The sequence below is a fragment of the Mustela nivalis genome (assembly GCF_964662115.1).
Source record: "Mustela nivalis genome assembly, chromosome: 19".
Classification (NCBI taxonomy): domain Eukaryota; kingdom Metazoa; phylum Chordata; class Mammalia; order Carnivora; family Mustelidae; genus Mustela; species Mustela nivalis.
The window spans coordinates 23,774,760-23,800,381 of NC_139038.1; the positions used below are offsets into that span (position 1 = coordinate 23,774,760).

A 25,622-nucleotide genomic window follows, 5' to 3' on the forward strand; every position below is an offset into this window, starting at 1 on the left:
TATTCATTCATTTTCTATGAAGCCAACCTCATTCCCTCTCCAAGAAATGTGACCTATTTTACAAGCCCACATTCATTTTTGGCTTCAACACTACTCTCCACTTGCTGTCCGCCACCACACCCCACCCAGTTCCTTCTTGCACCTCTTTCTCCTCTGTCTACACAGTGCCTGGTTGACTAAAACCCAAGCCACTGGCTCCCTTGACTGGTGGATCCAGGCAGGGTTCCCCCCATGGAGAGCCCTCAGGAGTTTGGACAGTGATCACTTTTTCCCCTCTTCTTCCCCGTCTGGCCCTGGTACTCCGGTCGGAGCTTCATCCCTCCTGAATGACAATTCTTGCTTCTCCGTGGTTTCAGTTCCCACTGTTCTCTTGGCCCTATGGGTCGTGATAGCTTCCTTCTGAGGCTACCCATATCTTACCTGTGTAGGTAGTCCCTTCATTAAAAACTCTCTCTTTGAACATTGGAGTGAATTCCATTTCATGCCAGAATTCTGACCTACCATTTTTAAATCCCTAAATTATCCTCCCTTAGAATCCAGGTAGTCCCACAAATACAACTCATTTACTCAACCTGAGTGCCTGCTATTTACTGATGACTGTACTGTTGTATGAAATATATACATATGTATACATTATGGACATGAAAGTACTTCAGAAACTACTGTGTGCTAAGCAATTACAACTTAACACTGTGTAATATATTCTACTCTGTTAGAAAAAGGGAGAAGTAATTGTGCAACTTGCTTTGTTGCTAAAATTTCTTTTCTGATCATTCTAGCTAAAGTAGCCCTCTGTTTCCTTCCACTAGGCCCTCTGCCCTGTTTTATTTTCTTCAGAGCCTTTATGCTTATCAGGAATAACTCATTTTATCTTTATCTGTGTATAAATTTATCCATCCATCCATCCACACACCTACCCGTCCATTAATCCATGTGTTTCTTATCTAGGTCTCCCTACACTAAAATACAAGCTCCATGAGGATAGAGAGCTTAATAATATATATCACAAATGTATCCCTGATGCCTAGACCAGTCCTTGGAATGTATCAAGCCCTTAATAATAAATACCTAATGGATGACTGAATAGCATGTATATATATATACATTTTGTATAGGATAAGTATTATATAGATTTCATATATACACACACATATATATATTTACTCGTACAGGTAAATATGTGGAAATGTTTAATCATCAATAGGGTCACAGCGGACATCTCTGGGAAGTAGGATTTTCAGTAATATATATATATATTAGTCTATATGATATATAGAAGATCAGAGGATCAGATTCTCCCCAGGCTTGAATATGGGTGAGCAATTGCTGATACTTTGAGTATCAAAAATGGAAAGTCCAAATGTGATTGGTCTGTCCTTTGCTTTTAGGTGCTCAGAATTTGAGGTGAAACTTGAAAGCTACAACAAGGAACTGGATGGGTTTAGGAAACGTGAAGTGATGAGCACAGAAGAAATGAAGAACAATGTTGAAAAGCTTAGCGAGCTTTCAAAGAACCTAGATCAAGCCCTGATGGAATTTGAGGTTTGGGGTCTTGGGGTCTGGGGTTGGAGACTTATGACTGTCCTGCCCTGTTGGTTCTGCTTCTTGATTTTGTGTTTTCCTAACATCACCTGTCAGGTGGATAGTGTCGATGAGTGAATTGACCAATTCTTTTCATTGGTGCTTTCAACTACGTTTTCCTGCAACCCTACATTATATCAGCTTTTTTGTTAGTCATTGGGTACGCAAAGAAGAAATGACAATAGAATAATTGCTCACATACACTGAGTATTTATTATGTGCTCAGCAATGTACAAAGGGCTCTTGTGTGATATATCCCTAAATACCCCTAACAGACCTTTGAAGTAGGTACTGTGATTGTCCCCATTTATCCCTGTTTAAAATAAGAGAACTAAGGCTTGGAGAAGCTGAGTAAATTGCCCTGAAGGTCAACTAGTAAGTTGTTTAACCATTAAAGTTCTTATCTTTGAGGCAAGTCAACATAAGAAGGGGCAGCATCATGTAAACAACTAAAATACATATATGAAAATTGCAAAAATGGGGATACGGATATGGTAGAGGAGGATTAAAGAGGATGGAGCAAGTAGAAAATTATCCTAGAGCTTCATCCTGCTAGATCTTAGCAATCACAGCCCTCAGAGCTAGCGGAGGGACTTTCTGACTTGGGTCCATGTCTTGCTTTCCTCTCTTGCTCTCCAAATGAATGAACGTCTTCCTCAACTTGGTTTTCAAAGCACTGAGGGTTTTGCCATGGGGGCTTCTAGGGTTCAGAAAACCACCCACCCAATAAACAGCAACCCTTTTGCCCTGCAGTTGATCAATAAGGAGGAAGAACTGTTGGAAAAGGAGAAGAGTACCTTCCCTCTCCTGCAAGCCTTGATCAGCAACAAAGTGCCTTATGAGCAGCTGTGGCTGACAACCTACGAGTTTAGCATCAAGTCAGAGGAGTGGATGAACGGTACGGTATGCTCGGGCTCAGTCTACTGGGACATGGTGGCTGCTGGGGCAATGGGTCCAACCCAGCCTGTTCTAGAATAGGGTTTAAACTTCAGATTTAAGCTAGATTTTTTTTATCATATTCTTATAGTCTGGTTTAATGCATCCCCACAGTCAAATTTTTCTAATGTGATAATGATGGAAAGTGGGAATTGAAGAGCCAGACCTATTGCCAGGGTATAACAGAAGAGGAAGCCGCCCAGGACCATGGATTGTAGAGAGGGGGGAATAATAAGATAGCATTTCCATCACTGTGCTGTTCCAAGAAGGGCCAGAGTGCCAGAGACATCTATCTGTAAACTACTCCTTTTTTCTCTAGATCCTGGAGGCTAGAAAGAAGAGGAGGTTGGAGGCAGTGGGGCGGTGGGGATGGAGGGGTCGAGTCAACAGGACTTAATGACTGATCTGATAGGGGGCAGGTGTCAGGGAGGGAAAAGGAAGAACCTAGGGTGACTTTCAGATTATTGACCCAGGTAATTTGGTGGATATCACCATCAAATAAGAGAAATGACAAATTTGTTAGGAAAAAAGACCCATCAGCTTGAATATACCAGGTTCAAGGTGTCTGCAAACACCCAATGGGAACATGAGGATATCAGCCTGAAGTTAAATTGTATGTTTGGGGGAAACTTATATTGAGGAATGATTGAGTGTAGATTACAATGAAAAGCCATGGATGATGTCTCCTGGGGAGAGTGTATATGAGCAGAGGACCAACTCTTGAGACCTGTAAAGCTGAGCCTGAAGTTTTTTTGCACCACTTCAGTGTTATAATAAGCACAACTGTGGTGAACATCTTTGTCACCAGTGTAATGGGTACAATTATCATTTTCTTAAGGTAAATTCCTAAAAAGTGAAATGGCTAGATCAAAGATCATGGGATGAAAATTAATTAGAATTTTAAAAACTTTTTGTTATTAACTATCTTCTAGAAAAGTTGTGTTTTAATTTATTGCTCTTCTAGCAGTATCTAAGAGTACCCATTCTTCACACCCTTAACAAACCTGGGACTAATAGCTTTGAAAATGGTTTTTGCCAATTTCTTTTTATTTATTTATTGCTGATTTGATATTTAAATTTTATTTTTCTTTTTTTTTAAGATTTTATTTATTTTATTTATTTGTCAGAGAGAGAGAGAATGAGAGCGAGCACAGGAAGACAGAATGGCAGGCAGGGTCAGAGGGAGAAGCAGGCTCCCTGCCGAGCAAGGAGCCCGATGTGGGACTCGATCCCAGGACACTGGGATCATGACCTGAGCCGAAGGCAGCTGCTTAACCAACTGAGCCACTCAGGCGTCCCTATTTTTCTTTTTCTTTAAAAAATTTTCATTTTCACTAATGCCTTTCTTTGTATTATTTCTTTTTTTAATTTATTTTATTTTTTCAGTGTTCCAAGATTCATTGCTTATGCACCACACCCAGAACTCCATGCAATATGGGCCCTCTTCATTAGCACTCTTAATTTTCCCAAGTAATCAGCCATATCTATGCAATTATATTACTTTACCTTATTTATTTGTTTGTATACCCTTTTTTAAATTCACTCTTCTGTGTTGACTAGCACTTCCAAAATAAACAGTGGTACTAATGGATACCCTCATCTTATTCTTTATTTTTTTTTAAGATTTTATTTTTTTATTTGACAGAGAAAGATCACAAGTAGGCAGAGAGGCAGGGAGAGAGAGAGGAGGAAGCAGGCTCCCTGTTGAGCAGAGAGCTAGATGCGGGACTAGATCCCAGGACCCTGAGATCATGACCTAAGCTGAAGGCAGAGGCTTTAACCCACTGAGCCCCCCAGGCGCCCTTACTCTTTATTTTAATGGGAGCTCTTGCAGAGTGTCACCTTCAAACATGCTGCTTTTTTTGGTTTGAGATACAAAATTTTTATGGTGTTAGGGAAATATTTTGTAGTTTACCAAGTCTTTTTATTAGAAAGTGATATTGTATTAAAAATTGTTTTGCATTTAATTTTTTAATTTTAAATCATACACAACAGAAAGGACATTTTTGGCATACAGTTCTATAAATGTTAACATATACATAGATTCACCACAATCGGGAGGCAGAAGTTTCATCACTTCAGCAAAATTCCTTGTACTGCCCACTTTGTAGTCACACTCTACCCCCAGCCAGAGTGCCTGGTATTGTTGGGCTCTTCATTGTTACAATGGTTTCCTCTTTTTGAGATTGTTATACAAACAGAATGATATAGTATGTAACTTTTTGACAGTGCTTGCTTCACACAGCACTCTACTTAGAAATCCATCCCAGTTATTGGTTATAAGCATCAGTCCTTCCCTTTTATGCTGGATAGTATTCCATCGTATGGATATACCAGTTGTTTGTTTTGTTTTGTTTTAAAGATTTTATTTATTTATTTGACAGAGAGAGATCACAAGTAGGCAGAGAGGCAGGCAGAGAGAGAGGGGGAAGCAGGCTTCCTGCTGAGCAGAGAGCCCAATATGGGACTCGATCCCAGAACCCTGAGACCATGACCTGAGCCAAAGACAGAGGCCTAACCCACTGAGCCACCCAGGTGCCCCGGATATACCAGTTTTTTTACCCATTGCCCCATTGGTGGATATTTGGGTTGTCTCCAGTTTTAGGCTGTCATGAATACAGCTGCTGTAAACATTCATACATGAGTTTTCATGTTGACATTAAGTTTTCATTCCTCTGGGGTAAATGCCCAGGAGTAGATTGCTGGACTCTATTTAAGGTTTATATATAACTTTATTTCAAAAATGTCTTGTAATAGTAAAGCATCCCTAATTCCTCCCTTCCATCTGTTGTGTCATTTCTGGTATTTATGTCATCTGTATATAAACTGTAATCATCAAATATATTGTTGCTATTATTATTTTGAACAAACTGTTACTGTTAGATCAGCTAAGAATAAGAAAAATTAAAGTATCTCTAATGCTGTTTCTTTCCTTACCTAAGTCTGAGTTTCTGACAAATCCTCTTCCTTCTTTCAAGAACTTCTTTTAACATTTCTTGCAAGGTAGGTCCCTGGCAACAAATTCCCTCAGTTTGTTTGTCTGAGAAAGTATCTCTTGCTCCTTCACTTTAGAAGGATAATTTCTCAGGATAGAGAATTTTAAGGTTGGTGGGATTTTTCTCCCAATACTTTAATTTCATTCCACTGTCTTATTTTTTTTTATTATTTTAAAGCTTTTACTTACTTATTTGACAGAGAGAGAGAGTGGGAGAGGGAACACGAGCAAGGGGAATGGGAGAGGGAGAAGCAGGCTTCCCACTGAGCAGGGAGCCCAACATGGGGCTGGATCCCAGGACCCTGGGATCATGACCTGAGCTGAGGGAGACCACCTAGGTGCCCCCTCTCTCTTCTTGTTTGTGTGGTTTCTGAGGAGAAGGGGAATATAATGGCTTATCTTTGCTCCTCCAAAGTTATGGTGCTTTTCCCCCTCCCTCTGGCTTTTTTCAAGTTTTCCTCTTTAACTTTGATTTCCTACAGTTTGAATATAGTATGTTTAGATATGGTTTTTGGCATTTATCCTGGATCTGTGGATTTGGTATCTGAAATTAATTTGCAGGAAATTCTCAGTCATTGCTTCAGATATTTTCTTTGTTCTTTCTCTTTATTCTCCTTCTGGTATTTCCATTACTTGTGTGTTGCACATTTTGTAGTTATCCCATAGTTCTTAGTCATTCTGTTCCATTTTTTCCCCCATCTTATTTTTGTTTTAATTTTAGAAGTTTCGATAATATATCCTCAAGCTCTTTCCTCAGCTGTGCCCAGTCTACTAATGGAGCCTTCAGATGTCTTCTCATTTCTGTTACAATGTGTTTGTTCCCTTGCAAAGATTTTGTTATTTCTGTCCTTTGCTTTTTAAAAATATTTATTTGAGATAGAGAGCATGCACATGTGAGAGCAGGGATGAGCAGAGAGAGAGAGAGGGAGAGAGAATCCTCAAGCAGACTCCCTGCTGAGAGAAGAGCCCAACACGGGACTTGATCCCATGACCTCAAGGTCATGGCCTGAGCAGAAATCAAGAGTCTGAGGCTCAGGTGCCCCATTATTGCTATTCTTTAGATTTCTTGGATCATCTCTATAAACAGTCAGGACATCCGGAAAACTAAGACATTTTATTTCTTCTTTCCAATCTGTATGCCTCCGATTTCTTTCTCATGCCTCATTGCATTGTCTAGGACTTTAAGTATGATGCTGATTAGGAGTTATGAGAGTGAAAATCTTTGCCCTGTTCCTGATCTTAGGGAAAAAGTATTCCATCTTTCACCATTAACTATTAGGGATTTGTTTTATTTGGGTTTGGTTTGTGGTATGATTGATGCGTAAAAAGCTGTGCGTATTTCCAGTATACAAAGGTATAAAGATAGTATAGACTTTACATAGATGCCCTTTATCAAGCTGAGTAATCTCCTTTCTATCCTTAGTTTGTTTAGAGGTTTTCATCAGAAATGGATACTGAATTGTGTCAAATGCTTTTTCTGCATTAATTGATATTGTCATGTGATTTTCTTTTTTTAGACTGTTAATATAGTTTATTCCATTGTTTGATTTTTTTCAAATATTAAGCCAGCCTTGCATTCCCATGAAAAACCCAAACTGGACATGATGTATTATTATTTTTATATATTACCCAGACACTACATACATTTCTTTTTTTCTTTTCAAAAAGTTTTAAATTTTGATTACTCGCCTCAAAAACGTCAGGCTGATGAAGCATGTGAAATTAACAAGGCTTTATTTAGTCTCAGTAGCCATGAAAGAAAAGTGTTTCGGAATCAATTTGCAACATCATGATGCAAGACTTAATGCCGATTTGAAATGCCCAAGGGGAAGAAAGCAGCAGCATGGAAGGATTTTGACTGACTGTGGAAACCCACACTCTAGAAGATCCCTTTGAAGAAAAGGAGAAGAAGGAAATTAATATTTTAGAGTACTTTTTTTTAAATGAGGGGTCCTTGTTTTTTAAAAATTATCTTAAGATAATTTCAAGCTTACAGAAAAATTGCCAGATCTGTACAAAGAACTCCCCCACCCGCCGCTCGTTGATATTTCACAGGATTTGTAGAGCATCTTTACTGCTTCTATAATAGCATCTGTAACCACCGCTAATAGTTAATTCCCTAACTGCACTTGCATTACATGCCAGGCATTGTGTTTGCCACTTAGCTCACTTAATGTTCACGATCACCTGCCAGGCTGTCCATTATCACCCCTGTGTCATAGGTGACGCTGTTGAGGCTTAGAAAAGTTCCAGGAAAACACCCCTAGGGTTTTATCAGCCAAGGAGAGGTTTCAGATCCAGACCCAACTCCACAGCCTGTGCCTGTTCCAATATCCATACCATAGGCACCATTCTAACTTCGGGGACTTAAAAGTACACAGGACTAACCTCCACTTGGTGGGTCTGAACCCTTCCCTCATCCCATGTTTTCTATTTCAGGACCCCTCTTCTTGCTGAATGCTGAGGAGATCTCAGAAGAAATAGGGAATATGTGGAGAACGATATATAAATTGACCAAGACCCTAGCTGATGTCCCCGCACCCAGACGGTTAGCCGAGAATGTGAAAGTCAAGATTGATAAATTCAAACAGCACATCCCTATCCTCAGCATCTCCTGCAATCCAGGAATGAAGGAGCGGCACTGGCAACAGGTCCCTGTCACCCCCTACCCAGCCCAATCCATACCCAGCCTATACGTAGTCCTGGTAGCCCTTTGGAAGACAAATACTGGGTCAAGCTTCTCCTTTCTGAATGGGAGATTCCACTTGAGGCTAAAGGGGGAAGTAATGGGAAGAGGAAGGGAACAGGCAGAAGTGCCTGCCTCTTCATGTGAGCAGGTTGACCCTTTCCTTTGGGGACCCTGTTGCTGATGGTTAAGCATGCTCCAGCCAGTGACCACAAAGTCTTTCCTTATCTGCTTTCCTCAGCAAACAGCTGCTTGAGGTCCTAAAGGGCAATAAGGGCACTGAATTACAGTGGGAGGGACCTTGATTTGTCCTTTGACCTAGGACAGACAAAAGAGAGAGCCACACCTTTTCTGGGGGCCTCCTGAGGGTGCCAGATGGTTTCTGCTGGGGCTGACTCTACTGTAGAGCCTCAGTGTCCAACAGGCTATGTTCAGAAATAACATTTCACTCTTCTTTCAGCCCTTTGAGTCTATAAATGGGAATAATAAATATTCTCCCTAAAAATAGTTGGGACTTTTATAAGCAACCAAGTGTGAGGGTGATAAGTGCGGTGTGAACACTAAGCAGAAAAAAGAAAACGCGCTGTGTTTCTAAAATAATCACCACGTTCAAGGGCTAGCAATGGCCTTGAAACGTCCTCTACTGAGAAGTTGCTCTGTGTGGAGGTGGAGATGAGACTGGCTCTCCGTAGGCAGTTTTCTCTCTGATTTGGCCTGGAATTCCTCTCTGGGAGCCACGCACATGACTGAGGTCGTCATTGGGAAGGACCCAAGCTGACAGCACACCCATTACCTTTCAGAGAATGAAGTCTGAGCTAGGAGCGTTTTGATCTCTCTGGGAATACAGAGATCTTGATACGTGAGAGATTCTGAAGTTTTCTGTTAAAGGGAATTGCTTTTAATTTCCGAGGAAGTCTTGAAATGCATCACCTAAGCAAAGAGTGTAATGGAGGACAAGGGAGGGTTCATCTGAGCAGACTTCTGGTCGTGCCTTGCCCCAGCGGAAGTGCTCCCACTTAAAGGTGCTCCTAGGGTGCCTCTCCCCATGAACCTAGCCCAACTAGAACTTTGACCCATTTGGAGGGCTGGGGAGATTGGATAGACAAGTTGCCTTTGGTAATGCTGGGTTCTCTCCATGAGATGACACTACAGAAAGTGCCCTCATCAGTGGCAACATTTAAACAACCATCCCAGGAAACTCCTCGGCCTGGTGCTTTCCCTGTAATGATGCTCTTCTCACATGTGGGCACGTTTAAAAATCTGAACCATTCCTAGACATTCATAATTCTCATGTATAGATCACTTAGTTGAACAGATTGGAAAAACTCGAGAATTAAAAAAGCAGTAACAGTAATAGCTCAAACATACTGAACACCAACAATGAACTAGGTTCTGTGTTATATACTTTGTGTGGATTCCCTCATTTTATCCTCCCAACAGCCCTTTGAAGCAGGAACTATCGTTGTCTGATTTCACAGATTTTAAGAAAACTGAGGCTTAGAGAGAATAAGTAAATTATCACAAAGCTAGTAAGTGGTGAGAGAGGGAATTGCAATCTAGGTCTGTTTGACTGGGGGAAATGGGGCAAGAGATATCAGGTTAAAGGGATTAGTAAACTGTAGATAAGAGCAGAGTATTGGACCCAGGGTGGAGGCCCCTGAGTAATGAACCCCTAAAGTGGAAACCCAAGGGCCTGAACAATTAAAAGTGAGCTCAGAAAGGAGAGAGATCACCAAATACACACAGAGCCCTTCCTGCCTGCACTGTAGGTCAAACCACACACCATCCCACTGATAGCCACCAGCCTGGGGAAGCCATTCTCCGCCCTCATGCCTAACTCAGGAGATCTATATGCACCAATTCTAACTGTGGCAGGGGACTGTGAAGGTTAAACCACCTCTAGTTCTTAAGGCTTCAGGATCTTCCGGGGACATGGGGTGTGGGGCGGCTGTGCTGTGGTTTCTGATCATTTCCCAGAACTTAAGCAGGAAGGGCTAGTCCCTTGGGTTAGGGCACAAATTTCAGCAAAGTGGTTGTTACTGTGGTTTAAAACAAGATGAACAGGGTGACATTTGACCTTAAGAGGAAACCACACTGATGTGTACCAAGGCTGGCTCTCTAGGACAGTGCTGCCCAATGGAAATGATAGGAACCATATGTCTAATTTTAGAGTTTCTTGTAGCCGCATTTTAAAAAAAAAAAAGGCACAAACAGGTGAAATAAATTTTATGAATATATTTCCTTTAACCAAACATATTCAAAATATTATTATTCAATAGGTAATCAATATAAAAATGTTAATGTGTTCTCCCACATATTTCATACTAAGTCCTTGAAATGTGGTATGCTTTTACACTTAGAGCACATCTCAGTTTGGGCTAATCACATTTCAAGTTTTCAATAGCCACAAGAAGCTGATGGCTCCATATTGGACAGGGCAGCTGTAGGCTTTTAGAATTAGAAAAACAGATGCTTTGTTAGTCTCCGTAATTAACAAAAGGAATTTTTTAAAAACTACTAATCTCTGAGTCTTTCCTATGGGCCAAGTATTATGCCTAGTGCTTCACATAGTTAATGTCATTTAATTCTAGAGAGAGCACTTTCAAGTATTAGAGAATAAATCAAAGTCCAGGGTCACCAGGAACAGTTGTGCAGGTTGTGCACTCTGCAACTTGGGGAAATGTGGTTTTTGTGAACTACACTGTGAATTGTACTTTTTAGAGTTATGCAGTGTATAACTTTCAGAACTGTACATAGACAACCTGAGAGACTCACTAGATGTGATGGAGAAGAGCTTAATTTTAGGCAGAACTGGGTCCAAGTTACAATTCTGCCATTTATTAGCTGGACAAGATACTTATTTTGTCTCTGTGTCCTTATATGTAAACAGGAATAATAATACATTTGTATCTTCCTCATCATATTGAGGGAATGAAATAAGTGCATAAAGGTCTTAAAACACTGCCTACTTCCTAGTAAGCCCTCAATAAATGTTAATTACTTCTATGATTTTTATCATCTTGGTGGTCCTCCAGGTGTCCTCAGGACCCGATTGATAAGCCATTTGAATTAGCTGGTTCACACATGCTTTCACTCCATAAACACTTACTGATTCTTACTAAATGCCAGACCTCAAGGACACATGGCTAAATGAGATAGAACAGGACCCAGCTCTCATATTCCTTCCCCCTCTGACATCCTATAATCCTCCTGGGACTGGACAGAGACAGGTGGGCAGCAGGTGAGGTTTCTCCTAGAGCCTCATTATCCTTCAGGACCTCCTACTCTTGAGCACATGGAACCCTCATCCAGATCTCTCAGTCCTTGAGAAAAGTGTTCAAAGCCATTAGGTGACTTCATGTGAGACCTCCTTCCGGGATATTTTCAGTTAAAATACATGCACGAGGCAGTATTTACACCATAGGAATGGGCACAACGAGTGCTAACCATTCCAGCAAGTTAGCATGCTGAGGTGGAAAGGAAGATATTTGGGCAGAGGGGGTTTCTTCTTCCTTCCCAGCTTCCTCAGATTGTAGAGTTGGGGGGTCTGCCTGTCCCATATGCTCATAACATCCTCCTTTTACTCAGCAAACACTTACTGCAGCTTTTGTCATAGACCAGGCTTTGCACTATGCTCTGGGAGCACAGAAACAAACCAGGATCCAGTTTCACCCCCCTGGGTACTCACAAGTTGGCACTAGGCAAGTGTTGATAGGCAGTGATCCCCAGTAAGCCAGATAAATTCAGTGTGGGCCCTAGGCTGCCTCCCACTTTTTTTAGACCTACACCATCCAGTTCAATAGCTACTAGCTCTGTACAGCTATTTAAATTAAAGGTAGGTAAAACTAAATAAAAGTTAAAAATCAGTTCCTCAGTCACAGTGGCCACATTTCCAGGGCTCAATGGCCAAATGTGACTGGCAGCTATTATAAGGCACTGTGGGGATAGAACACGTCTCTCATCATGGAAAATCTACTGGCCAGTGCTACTACCTTGGACAACACGCATTTGTTTTCCTCTCTTTTCTGCAGATCAGTGAGATTGTCGGCTGTGAAATAAAGCCCACAGAAACAACTTGCCTCTCGAATATGCTGGAATACGGGTTCGGCAAATTCGTTGACAAGTAAGACTCCTCCTCCCCCCTTCAGGAAGCTTTTCAGTCCAAGTATCTGAATCCCCACAAGATATGACTGGCCTCCTACTGGGCTGTTTTTCTCCTTCTGGTTCAGGGTGACTTAAGTTCCTGGTGAAACTCACTTTCAGTTGCCGAGTGGATGACAGATTGTAACTAGACAATTGTCAGATTTTATTTCAAAGGGGGAAAAAAAAAGTTCTTGGAAACTGAGCTCCAAGCCCTGGTCTGAGTGACTTCAGGTAAAATCATTCCACCTTCCTGGGCTTCAGTTTCCTCTTTTAAACAAACAGAGTGGCTCTCTGAGCCCTTAGGCATCTGAAAAACACAGTCAAATGATAGAATTCTTCACTTGCTTTCTCCTTTTCTCTGAATGCCCCTGTATGCAGGAGCCTGTATGCAGGAATTGGTGCTATTTGAATTGCTATTTTCAGGACCAGATATTCTGAGGACTCTGATGGTTTGTCTGCACCTTTTGGGGGGCAGAAGATGGGAGATGCTGTATTACGTGGACTACAATCCCTCTTAGACAGTGGGGTTCAGGTTTAACTCGACACACAACTTCTCTGGGCATGTCCCCAGACCAGCTACATCAGCATCCCATGGGAATGTGTTAGAAATGCACGTTCTCAGGCCCCATCCCAGTCTACTGAATGAGAAATTCTGGGTATGGACCCTGCAATCTGTGTTTTAACCAGTGTTTCAGGTCAGCACCTTCCAGTGTGGGAGCCACCAGCCACATATCCTGCTGAACCCTTGAAACAAAACTGTTCTGAATTAGAGGTGCTGGCAGTATAAATAGGAGCTGGATTTCAAAGGCTTATTAAGGAAAAAAGTAAAATAATAAGTTTTAATATTGATTGCATGTTGAAATGGTAATATTTTGGATATACTGAGTTAACTTATTAAAATTAATTTCCCCTGTTTCTCTTTACTTCTTTTTTAAGATTTTATTTATTTATTTGACAGAGATCACAAGTAGGCAGAGAGGCAGGGAGAGAGAGAGGGAGAAGCAGGCTCCGTGCTGAGCAGAGAGCCCAATGTGGGGCTCAATCCCAGGACCCTGGGATCATGACCTGAGCCGAAGGCAGAGACTTTAACCCACTGAGCCACCCAGGTGCCCCTCTCTTTACTTTTTAAAAATATGGCTTCTGGAAACTTTAAAGTGGGGTACTCACCTTTGATCTCAAATGGGCAGCACTGCTCTAGGTGATTCTGATGCATGCCATCTCCCCTTCTCCATTCCCATGGGAATGATGGGTCTAATCTAATGTATCTCTCTGCCGCCTGAATGCTCTGATGGTCTCCACCCCCTACCCCACCCCCATACCACCATCACAGGCTGTCTTTGAGGAGCAACCTGGAGACAGGTGCCTTTCTACCAGGTGTGAGTTATTTCATTAAAAGGCCACGTTTTCCCCCTTGAAGATGTTTCTAAGTGATACCAGCTATATGCTGGACTAAGAATTTAATAAACATTCACCAATCCCTCACTCTAACCCAAGGTTGTAGCTACTATTATCACCCTGTTTTACAGATGAGGAAATAAGTTGATCCGAGTTGTTAGGTAACTAGCCAGAGGTCACAGAGGTAACTGAAAGAACCAAGACCTAACCCCAGACTGGCTGACTCTAGAGCCATGTTGTACCACCTAAAGAACAAACCCATCTAAGGAGATGAAAAAAACAAGTAAACACCCAGCAACTGCGCCACTTTCCATGCCAGTGGACTCGACAATGACAAACCCAAATGTGGCAGCACCTTGGCCAAGTTGTTTACCTCTCTGTATCTCAGTCTCCTTATCTGGTAAAGTGGGAAGAAGACGAGTAGCTGGGTGATTCGAGTTACGGTGGGGATTAGGAGACAAGGCATGTAACCTGCACTGAGTTAACATCGAAGTTCCCAGCCACTACCTGTGAGTGAGCTGGGACGTCCCCCTACACCCCCATCCCACAGTTAATGCAGTGTTACCACCTGTGGCACAGAGTTCACCAGCTTCTTTAGCCCCTGTGTAAGGTAAACTCTTGATGGGCTTCGAGAACCCCCAAACCCATTAATCCTTCCCCTGTGCAATTATTTGCAAAATTATAAGTCCTAAAGCATGTTCCAAACATTTTACTTAATTATACCGACAATCCCGGGTGTATGCCGATGGGGGAACCTAAGGACTGTCAGGTGACTTGGGCACAGCCATGCAGCCAGCCTCCTTGTCTCACACCCACCTGGGTTGGCACCTGCTTCTATTAATTATTTCCTACATGCACACTCGTTGTGGTCATCTCCCAAGAAGGCCACATTTAGGATGCTGACCCTGCTGCTGAGGTCTTGATTAGTCATGCTTTGGAATGTGCCTCCTCCCCTGCCCTGAATGAGGCTGGGTTCTCAGCTCTGTTTAGTTGGTCCTATTTGGTTGACCACATTTGAATAATTCTCTTGCTCCTTCTGACAAGGAGAGGGGAAAAGGTACATTGTGGGGGAGGAAGAAACACTGGATTAGAAGCCAGAGGAACTGGTGTCTAGACCTGGTTCTGGCACTCCCCAGCTGCATATGTGGCTCTGGGCACATCACTTGCTTCATCTGGGCTTCAGTTTCCTGGAAAGAAGAGACTGTTTCTTCTACAGTCGGGTTTGCAATGGAAGACAAGTGCTGAGACAGAGAGACTAACCCCTCCTTCTCCTTCCAAGTACTTGGCTTCTGGGTTCTTCCCAATTCCCAGGTCACACCTGAGTTTAGGACCCATCTCCCCGTGTGGAAGCATGAAGAAAGAAACTTGTCTTCCCTCTTTCTGTGGTACAGAAAGTCTATAGATGTGGACCCAGCATATCAGGAAAATTGCAGTGGTTTTTTAAAAAGGTGGGGACGGGGTAAGTGGGTGGCTCTTTTGGTAGAACATGTGCCTTGACCTTGGGGTTGTGAGTTCAAGCCCCACGTTGAGTGTAGAGATTATGTAAGAAAAAAAATAATTAGGGCAAGAAGTAGAGCAAAGCCATCGTGTAGGTTAACAGAAGTTCTAAGATTCAAACAGGAAGTCAGAATAATAATTCTGGAGTAAGGAGGAAATGCAAATGAGGGAAAAGGAGGTCTTGTTTTAATGGCTTTAAAGGAGTAGTTTTCAACTGGGGACACCTCCCCGCCACCCACAACTAGGAGACATTTGACAATATTTGGAGACATTTTTGGTTGCCACAACTGACAAGAGGTGGGAACAGAGGCAGTCTGCTACTGGTGTCTCCTTTGAGTAGAGCCCAGGGATGCTGCTAAACATCATGCAATGTATAAGACAGCCCCCTCTCCAACCCTATATTCATTTATTAGGGCTGCTATAATAAATGCCATAGGCTGTGTGGCTTAAACAACAGAAACTTATTTTCTCCTAGTTCTGAAGACAGAAAGTTCAAGGCGTTGGCAGAATTGTTTTCTTCTGAGGCCTCTCTTTTTGGTTTGCAAAAGGCTGCCTTTTTCCTGTATCCTTGCATGGTCTTCCCTCTGCCTATGTCTATCTTAATCTCCCCTTCTTTTTTTTTAAGATTTTTATTTATTTATTTGACAGACAGAGATCACAGGTAGGCAGAGAGGCAGGCAGGGAGATTGGAGGAAGCAGGCTCCCCACTGAGCAGAGAGCCCAATGCGAGCTTGATCCTAGGACCTTGGGATCATGACCTGAGCTGAAGGCAGAGACTAGCCCACTGAGCCACCCAGGCGCCCCTTAATTTCCCCTTCTTGTAAGGACACAAGTCATATTGGATCAGGAGCCACCCTAATGACCTCATTTTAACTGAACTACCTCTTTTTTAAAATTTTAATTTCAATGTGATGAGTACCAGGTGCTATACGCAACTGATAAGTCTTTGAATGCTCCTTCTGAAATGAACGATGTACTCTATGTTGGCTAATTGAACTTAAATAAATTTTATAAAATAAAAAAATTTTAATTCCGTTAGAGTTAACATATTAGTTTCAGGTGTACAATATAGTGATCAACAACTCTATTTGTTACTCAGTAACTGAACTACCTCATTAAAGACACTATCTCAAATAGGGAACCTCGCATTCTAGGATACTGGGGTTTAGGACTTAAACACATAATTTCAGGGGGGACAGTTCAGCCCATAATATAGCCCACAGGCTGCTAGTGCTGAGGGTAAGAAACCCTGCAAAACATCAGAGCTAGCTGGCGCATCTTAGAGTTGGATAGTAAACATTTTCGTAAAATTAAGGGCCTTTTAAATTTGTCTTCAGGGTGAACCGCAGTTCCTCCTTTGCCGTGTTTTAACTGCCCTCCTCCTGTTGATGTTGCTGTTGCTGTGTTCTCTTTAGACTGGAGCCCATTGGTGCAGCCGCCAGTAAGGAATACTCTCTGGAGAAAAACTTGGAGAAAATGAAGTCAGACTGGGTTAACATGACATTCAACTTCATGAAGTACAGAGACACTGTGAGTGTCAGTTCCACCACCCAGCCCCGACAGCAGCCCATTTATTATAGCTTACCCAGAGTAGTCATTCAGAATTGCAGCAGAGCTCAGGAAGAAAGGATCCCTAACATCTTTTTTTAAAATTTATTTTTATTGAGCTATAATTGACATGCAACATTGTATAAGTTGAAGGTGTACAAGTGTTGATTTGATACATTTATGTATTGCAATATGATCACCACCCTAGTGTTAGTGAACAGCTCTGTGATGTCACATAATTATCATTTCTTTTTTGTGGTGGAAACAATTAAGATCAGTCTCTTAGCAACTTTGGAGTTTTTAATACAGTCTTGTCTGTAATCACTATCCTGTGCATTAGATTGTTTCCTCCCATCTGCCTTCATATGCCAGTCATTCTTCCTTCCAGGCCCCACAGGAAGGGTGCATTTTGTAAATGAGAAAGGGCTTTTCATTCAGAGCAACAAGCTTTCTCAGTGCAAAGGAACTGAATGAGACTGTTGAATTAGCACCTCCCAGGGAGGGCTTACCCACCACTGTCCTTCAGGAACATCCTGGTCAACAACGCTTAAAGCATCTCAAAACAATGTATTTCTTTTCAGGCTGCCCTGTTTTTTCTAACGTGCAGTGCAGGTTGAGAATCTCCCTGTCCTCCTGGCTGCATGTTATCTTTTTGTGACTTCTCCACTGTTTTACTTCGAATGGTCACGTCGCCTTGATTTTGTGTGGTGGATAAGAACTATAGCTGAGCCAATGCAAAGGAAAAGAACTGGGGTCTCTCTCAGCAAGACCAGGCACCTGAGGGTGTCAGCAACAACTTGGTGCTGCACCCCCTGATGGGATTAGATACTGCTGGAGGCTGTTGGGCTGGGTCGAGGGGTTGAGCTAGGGAACCTGGGAACAGCTCAGTTGCAGTGGGCCCATCTTAAAAGAGTTTTTGAGTGATGCAGCTAATAGGCAAGGCTTGACAGGCAAAAGGGACTCGCAGTATCATTTTATTAAAAACTAGACACACCTTCAAGTGCAGAGCTATTGGTAGAAACTACTGGTAGGTAGATGAGAGAATATATCCTAGCCCCAATTTAACCATCCAGATGTAGGCTTCAAGGAAGTGAAAACAGAGCCAGAGAGGCCAGACATGCCAGAAGACGGGCAGACTCCTCTCAGCTTGGCTCACCAAGGTGGCCCAGGAAAAAGAGTGGTATTCGTAGGAGCTGACTCTCACGGCACAGTAACCTGTATTACTAGGAAAAACTTAAGAGTATAGAGGTGCCTGGGTGGCTCAGTGGGTTACAGCCTCTGCCTTCGGCTCAGGTCATGATCCCGGGGTCCTGGGATCGAGCCACACATCGGGCTCTCTGCTCAGTGGGGAGCCTGCTTCCCTTCCCCCTCTCTCTAGTTCCCCTCCCTGGGCCAAAAGAAATTCCTAACAGCTTTGTTTATGAAGTAATTAGGATCAAACAACTCTAGTAAGTAGTTGTATCCTATCCACAACTGCTTTTAAAAAATACATATAAATTAAAAGAAAAAAATTTGTATTTCATTTTTGAATGAAATTTCTGAGTTGTCTGCAGTGCCCAGCAGCCTCTCAGCACATAGTTTGGGAACCACAGGTCAAGGGCCAACCATTGAGGTCAGCAGCTGAGCCCACCTGAGGATCAGCTTGCCAGCAAAGCAAGTGGCCAGGGAAGTAGAACATAGAGAAGATAGAACAACATGCTCTCCCCCCTCCCCAACCCTGCCAATCCCGAACAGATAATAATTGCAGATATGGGCTGAGATCATATTTGATTTCTGCGAAAGAGGTTGAGAATAAATGTCTTTAAGAACACTTTCCAGGAAGGGTGGGTGGCTTAGTCTGTTATTAAGTGTCTGCCTCAGGTCTGTGATCCTGAGGTCCTGGGATCCAGCCCCATATAGAGCTCTCTGCTCATTGGGAATCCTATTTCTCCCTCTCCTTCTACCCCACCTCTACTTGTGTGCTCTCTCTCTCTCTCATAAATAAAATCTTTTTAAAACACACACACACACACACTTTGAAGGAAGAAAATAGAAATTCCATCCTCTGTGAGATAGATTTCTGCCCCACTTGGGTGGACAGCAGAGCTGTGGGCCCTTTGGAGATGATCATGAAAATTGGGGGGTCTTGTGGTGTTGACAGCTCAGCAAATCTTTTTTGCAGGATACAAGCATCTTGTGTGCAGTTGATGACATTCAGTTATTACTTGATGATCACGTGATAAAGACCCAGACCATGTGTGGCTCCCCATTCATCAAACCCATAGAAGCAGAATGCCGGGTAAGAGGAAATGAGGTGGAGGGTTTGTGATGTCTCATTATTAGCTCTGGGTTTGTTGGAGGAAGGAGAAGATTTTTAAGTTCAGTTCACAAAGAAGCTCAGTTCTTCCTGATTGGAAAAAATAAATAACACAAGACTGAAAGCCATAACCATCCAAGTAAGCATATGGCACACTGTGTCTTTGCAACAGTCTGCCAAAAGAGAAGATGAGATGATTTTAATGCACTGAATAAAAATACATTTGGAAAGTATTTTATGGGCTAGAGTAATCTAGAATGTAAACTACACAAGGGTACAGGTTTGGCCTCCTCTGCTCATTGTTTATAGAAATGGCATAAGCTAAGGGCAGAGACTCTGGAACCAGACTGCCTGGGTTCAAATTCTGGCTTCATCCCTTGTTGTATGGCCTTGGACAAGTTCCTTGAACTGTTGTATGTCCGTTTCTGCATCTGTAAAGTGAGTTTTGTAATAATATCTCCCTCATAAATCTGTTGGATTAATTGGCTTCACTTAAAGCACTCAGACCATCACTAGTCACAGAAGATGTATTATGGCTGTTATTACTGTTATTATTCCACTAGAAAAAGAACTACGTGAGGGCAAGGATGCTTGTCGGTTACTTTCTTTGCTGAATCCACAATGCCTAGAACAATGACCAGAACATAGGGGGCAAATACTCAACAAGTATTTGCTAAACAAGTGAATGAGCAAATGAATGAACGAATCCATCCAATATGTTCAGTCAGTGGGCCTGTGTTGCAAAGCGGCAGATTAATGATTCAGATATGAAATGCTAAATTCACAGAAGTGGGAAGAAAAGCTGGTTCGTGTGCAGGAAATTTTGGATGCCTGGTTGAAATGCCAAGCCACCTGGCTCTACCTGGAACCAATCTTTAGTTCAGAGGACATCATAGCCCAGATGCCAGAAGAAGGCAAGAAATTTTCCATCGTTGATAGTTACTGGAAATCAATCATGTCCCAAGCGGTAAGTTTTTAACTCCCTAGCACATCTCACCATCAGGAATGTGGGATGCCGTACAGATGTTGCTCATTGTGTATCATAACCATGTCCCTTGAAATTTATAAGTAAACCAGATTTTTTTCCAAATTCAAATATTTTTATAAATTTTTTTCTGATTTTGAAACTTATTGTTACTAAACATTCGAACGTAGAGATATGTAATACAGAGAATGGAGGCCTTTTGAAAGCCCACCTCCCTAGAGGCAACTGTTAGCAGTCTGTATAATTTAGCTCTCATTCCTAACAAGGTAGGAGACTTTTGTCACAGGATAATGCAATAAAACTTTTACAGATTGAGAATCATTTTAGAACTCAAATTCTCCTCCATATTCAGTTACTTATTTAACAAATGTTTACTTGATACTCAGCATTGAATTAACAGTCAGAAAATACTTGAAGATGACAAGAAAATGATTTCTGCCTAGTCACTGTCTTGTGAGGAGAGAGTCTTAGGTAAATAGGAGAGCTATTGTAGGAGTATATACACAAACAGCTTTTAGAACAGAGGAGAGTGATTTTGTTGCCTGGCAGTGTCAAGGAAGTCCTTCAAAGGGGAGCAACATTGGAAACAAGCCTTGAAGGGTAAGTTCACTGGGTATACGAGGCAATCAGGAGTATCTGTTAAGAGATGGTATCTTTTTCCTTTTTGAAGCCAAATGTGCTCCATTAGGGCTCCCTTGTAGAGAACATATCTCAAGAAAATTTAACCACCCTATTAGGCATTTATATTGCCCAGCAAGTGGAGCCAGGATTCATGATATCCTGTTTCCTCCAACTCTGTATTAGTCCAGATTTTTTGGTTGCAAGTATTAAGTAACACAAATTCAACTGAACTTAGTTATTAAAGATCAAATTGGCTGATTTTAAACTTTAAAGAGCAAATTGACTTTATTAAACAATTCCTAAATCGGCAGCATTGCATCTAACAAATAAAAGGTCACTCCAAGGAGTTGCATGAAATGGAAGGTTTTTGTAGAAGAAAGAGCCAAACATGTCCAAAGGAATAGAATCATGTTGTATGAGCATTTCACCCTTATAGGATTAGGAGGCTAAGTTAGCTGGGCCAGGAGGTCAGTGTTTGTTGTACTGGTTGTAGGCTCGCTACAATGGTCGGTGTCAGAATCCGGGACCCCCATGGTGATTCTCACTTTATTTGATGGAACCTAGGTGAAAGATACCAGGGTTCTGGTCGCAGCAGACCAGCCAAGGATGGCTGAGAAGCTTCAAGAAGCCAACCTTCTGTTGGAGGACATCCAGAAGGGGCTGAATGATTACTTGGAGAAGAAGAGACTATTTTTTCCTAGGTATCTGGTACTTTTCTTTCGTTCAGAGTTGCCTTTTTGACCCATCTATAGGTAGAATTACATTTTTTCATCCTGAGAGTTGGCTTCTACCAACCTATTTCATAGTCTTTCTTGGTTCTCCATTCTCCACAAGACTGCTTTCATGGGGAGGGCATATCTTCATGGTCATTACTTAGAATGAAGTTGAATGGACACCGACAGGGGCCAAGTCTACATCGTTGCCAACCATCATGGTCCAATACCCAACTGAAGGGATACAGTAGTCATTATTAAGAGCCTAGACTTTGAAGTTAAACAGACATCGGTTTGAGTCCCAGCTCTTGCACTTATTAATCTCGAGATCCTAGCAAGTCTATCTGAGCCTCCGGTTCTCCACTGTAAAATAGAAATACAATAATGGCTCTTACTCATATATTTATGTAGATCCGTGAAATAATGCATGTAAAGCATTTGGCTGTCTAAACTGTTTAAGAAATGTCAGTTGAATATCTTTTCCATCAAATGTTGTAGTTTCTGGTAGGTATGCTTATAAATATTTGGCTCTATTTTTCTCCACAAGAACTAGTGTTCTTCTACATAAAAGTCAAAGTCATTTTAGAGGGTTGGTTCCAGAAAAGAGGATCCTTGCCCCTGATAATCTGTCCATGTCTAGCTCACCATGGATGGTCATTCCATGTCATTTGGATGTAGGTTTGATCCTAATGTGCTTTTAAGAAAAGGAAATTTCATTGTTCCCTTATTTGGAGACAAAGTTAGTTTCTTGCTTTCCACCATAAATTTTTAAAAAGTGATTTGTGTAGGATTCAGAAATGTCCTGGTGTACCTGAGAAAGTGAATTTTTGATTTATTTGATATTAATTTTGTGATGTAGCTAGCCATATATGGCTAATGTCTTCAGGATTGGACAACACAAATACAGCACAAATAGTGGAAGGAACTTCAATTTGGAAGCACAAAACTTAGGAAGAGGAAACCCCTGAGATTTGGGCTTTTAGTCCTATTCCTCCTAGTGTTATTCCTTATAAAAATATGAACAATAGCCGACACCGCCACAGCATTTACCATATGTCAGGACACTGGCCTAAGTGCCTTACCTGCATTAACTTATTTAAATTCACAAGAATTCTATGAGGTTAAAAACATTATTATTATCTGCCTTTTACAAACAAGGAAATAGTAACTTGCCAGAAAACATAAGACTGGTAAATGGACAAGCCAGAATTCAATCCAGGCAGTCTACAAATACTGAGTTATTTGACATCTCTAAGCCTCATTTGTTCCCTACGTTACACACACACACATACACACACACATTGTCTCTCTCTCTCAATGTGTGTTTATGCATTTTTACAGAATAAAGTCAAGCACTCTGAGAAAACACTTTGGAAAATGTTATTGAATAATTTCACATATTTGAAATTAATTTTATCTTGAAAATGCAGAGTGCTAAATAACGATTTTATGGTAGATAAGTTTTTTTAATGACTCTTATGGCCATTGAGCCATATGCTTTATCACACCATGATAAATCCATAGAGACCACCTGTTTGAATTTTACTTGGCAGTGGGATAAATGGATATCATTAATTATTGGTAAGTTAGTCAGTCAACAAATAATGATTGAGCTCTGTCTACCTGCTCAACACTGCAGCTATAATGCATTAGTTTTCTTTGCTGTGTAACAAACCTCCCCAAAACATAGAAGCTTGAAACAGCAACTATTTATTTAGCTCACAATTCTGTGGGTTTGCAAATAGGGCTGGGCTCAGCTGGATGGTTCTTCTGGTCTAGCCAGGCAGTTCCTTTGATCTGAGCTGGTTCCAAAGGTCTCATGAGGGCTCATTCATATGACTTTTGCCAGCTGGTAGTTGATGGCTTCAGTCACTGGTCTAGTGGTTGGCTTCCTTTTGGCTGGGGCAACCAGGATAGTTGGACCAGAAAGCTAGCCTGGATTTATCCACATAGTGGTGGTAGTGGGATTCCCAAGGCCAGCTAGATCTAGGCTTGGAACTTACATGAATTCACGTTTACTACAGTCTGTTGGCCAAAGCAGGACAAAGAGCCAGGCCAAGTATGAGACATGTGAAAACAGACTCTACCTCTTGTAGAGAGGAGCCATAAATATTGTGGTCATTTTTATAATCCACCATAATCAGTGAAGACCATAATCACGTGGTCCCTCCATTATGGGACTTTCAGCTTGGTGGTTACAGTAAAGGTTTATACACCTTTAGTATTTCCTAATGGTTTGTGGTTGCTGCTTGAAGGGTCTGAGCAAGAGAATGAGTTTATCATTTCTAACTTAAAACATGGTCAGAGCCTCTGCATGTATAGTGATGTGATGTGTTGTGGGGTCCAGGAAAAAACAGTCAAGAAAGAATTCTTGGGATGTTTTCAGTGCAAAAAGGTGGTTTTATTAAAGCACAGAGACAGGACCCATGGGCAGAAAGAGCTGCCCCAGGATTATGAGGAACAATTGATTGTATTTTTGTAAATTTGGGGGAGCAGGTAGAGACAAAGCAAGCTTCCAAAAGGATTGTCATATGTTAAGACTTACAGGATCCTGGAGGTCCTTTAGCAAAGCATTAACATTAAGACAGTTGTGAGTTCCTGGAGGAGTGTGACACTCTGCCTGTCTCAAGTATTTGTCAATGGGCTATAAAATGTAAGGAAATTTAATTCTACCTACATTTCCTTTTGCCTTTGATGTACACATCAGATAGGTTAATTAATAGCATACTTCTTATTTCACACCTGTGACATATCATACTTTGAGATAAGGAAAAATAAGGAGGTCTTCTCTCTCCTTCTCAGTACTGACTGTATATTAGAATTACCTTGGATTTTAAAAATATAAATCCCCACGGGCGCCTGTGTGGCTCAGTTGTGGGGTGCCTGGGTGGCTCAGTGGTTGAGCGTCTGCCTTCGGCTCAGGTCATGATCCTAGGGTCCTGGGATCAAGCACCGCATTGGGCTCCCTGCTCATCAGGAAGCCTTCTTTTCCTTCTCCCACTCTTCCTGCTTGTGTTCTGTCTCTCACTGTGTCTGTCTCTGTCAAATAAATAAATAAAATCTTTCAAATCAATCTATCTATCTGTCAATCCCCAGACCCAACCCCAAATCAATTATATTAGAAACTCTGGGCAGTGCAACCTTGGCATTGAAGTTTTTTAAAAAAGCTTCACAGGTGATTCTAACGTACAGCCAAAGTTCAGAACCACTGTCCCAAAAGGTAGTATCCTACGCCCAAACCATATTAAATTCATATATACCAGCTTTTTCACTTTCTCTTGCTCTGAGTCCAAACTGTGTCCACGCTCTATGCCCCAGATGAAAAATGGTGAAAAAGAATGTGCCTTAAAAAGACTCTAGAACATGGCTGGTGTTCCTGGGGTGTCCTCTCCCTTTAGAGAATATCACCTTGTTGGGAAAAGAAGTTCTCAAAAGAGACTCCAGTTGCCATCTTCGTTTGCTTTGAAATAGGTTCTTCTTCCTGTCAAATGATGAGCTGCTGGAGATCTTGTCAGAGACGAAGGACCCCCTCCGTGTGCAACCACATTTGAAGAAGTGCTTTGAAGGAATTGCCAGGCTAGAATTTACAAGCAGTCTGGAGATTGTGGGAATGATCAGCTCAGAAAAAGAAACCGTTCCATTCAAACAGAAAATCTACCCAGCTCAAGCCAAAGTAACTCTCCCTCTTACTCATTTTCATTCTTTTCTCCCTGGCAGAGCAATACAGAGAGAGGCAGAGAGCATATTGATTGTTTAAGCCCTTGCTTGGACTCAAGTTCCATACTGCCAGGGTGTGGAACACCTGGGTTTCACAGCTCACTGACTGGGTGACTCTGGGAGATTGAGTAATCTTTCTGAGTCTTGGTTTGCTCATCTCTACGTTGGGGGTTGTACTGCAATCCACGCAATCCTCTAAATTTATGGGAGGATTTCAACCAAACCTGATGTGGAGGCAATAGGAGGCATCAGACCCAACAGCAGATGCTGTTCAGATCTCCGTGAGTACAGCCCAGTTAAAATCGATCTGCTTTCAGGGGCACCTAGGTGGCTCAGTTAGTTAAGCGTCGAACTCTTGATTTTGGCTCAGATCATTATCTCAGGGTCATGAGATCGAGCCCCGTGTCAGTTCTGTGCTAAGCATGGAGGCTGCTTAAGATTCTCTCTCTCCCTCTCCCTCTGTTCTGCAGCCCCCACAACCACTGCTCGTGTGCATCTGCCTCTGTCTC

At 41.9% G+C, this 25,622-nt stretch overlaps 1 protein-coding gene across 4 annotated transcripts in view; it reads left to right on the plus strand.

Annotated features, from left to right (window-relative positions):
* DNAH3 (dynein axonemal heavy chain 3) overlaps window positions 1–25,622 on the plus strand; it is a 176,096-nt gene that overhangs the window by 48,128 nt on the left and 102,346 nt on the right. For all 4 annotated transcript variants that reach the window (XM_082714819.1, XM_082714822.1, XM_082714821.1 and 1 more), the window contains 9 exons: window positions 1,389–1,542; window positions 2,335–2,479; window positions 7,952–8,163; window positions 12,230–12,321; window positions 16,649–16,763; window positions 18,943–19,059; window positions 19,865–20,044; window positions 21,248–21,384; window positions 24,868–25,069. In XM_082714819.1, the coding sequence (XP_082570945.1) occupies window positions 1,389–1,542; window positions 2,335–2,479; window positions 7,952–8,163; window positions 12,230–12,321; window positions 16,649–16,763; window positions 18,943–19,059; window positions 19,865–20,044; window positions 21,248–21,384; window positions 24,868–25,069 (1,354 nt within the window). The remainder of the gene's footprint in view (window positions 1–1,388; window positions 1,543–2,334; window positions 2,480–7,951; window positions 8,164–12,229; window positions 12,322–16,648; window positions 16,764–18,942; window positions 19,060–19,864; window positions 20,045–21,247; window positions 21,385–24,867; window positions 25,070–25,622) is intronic.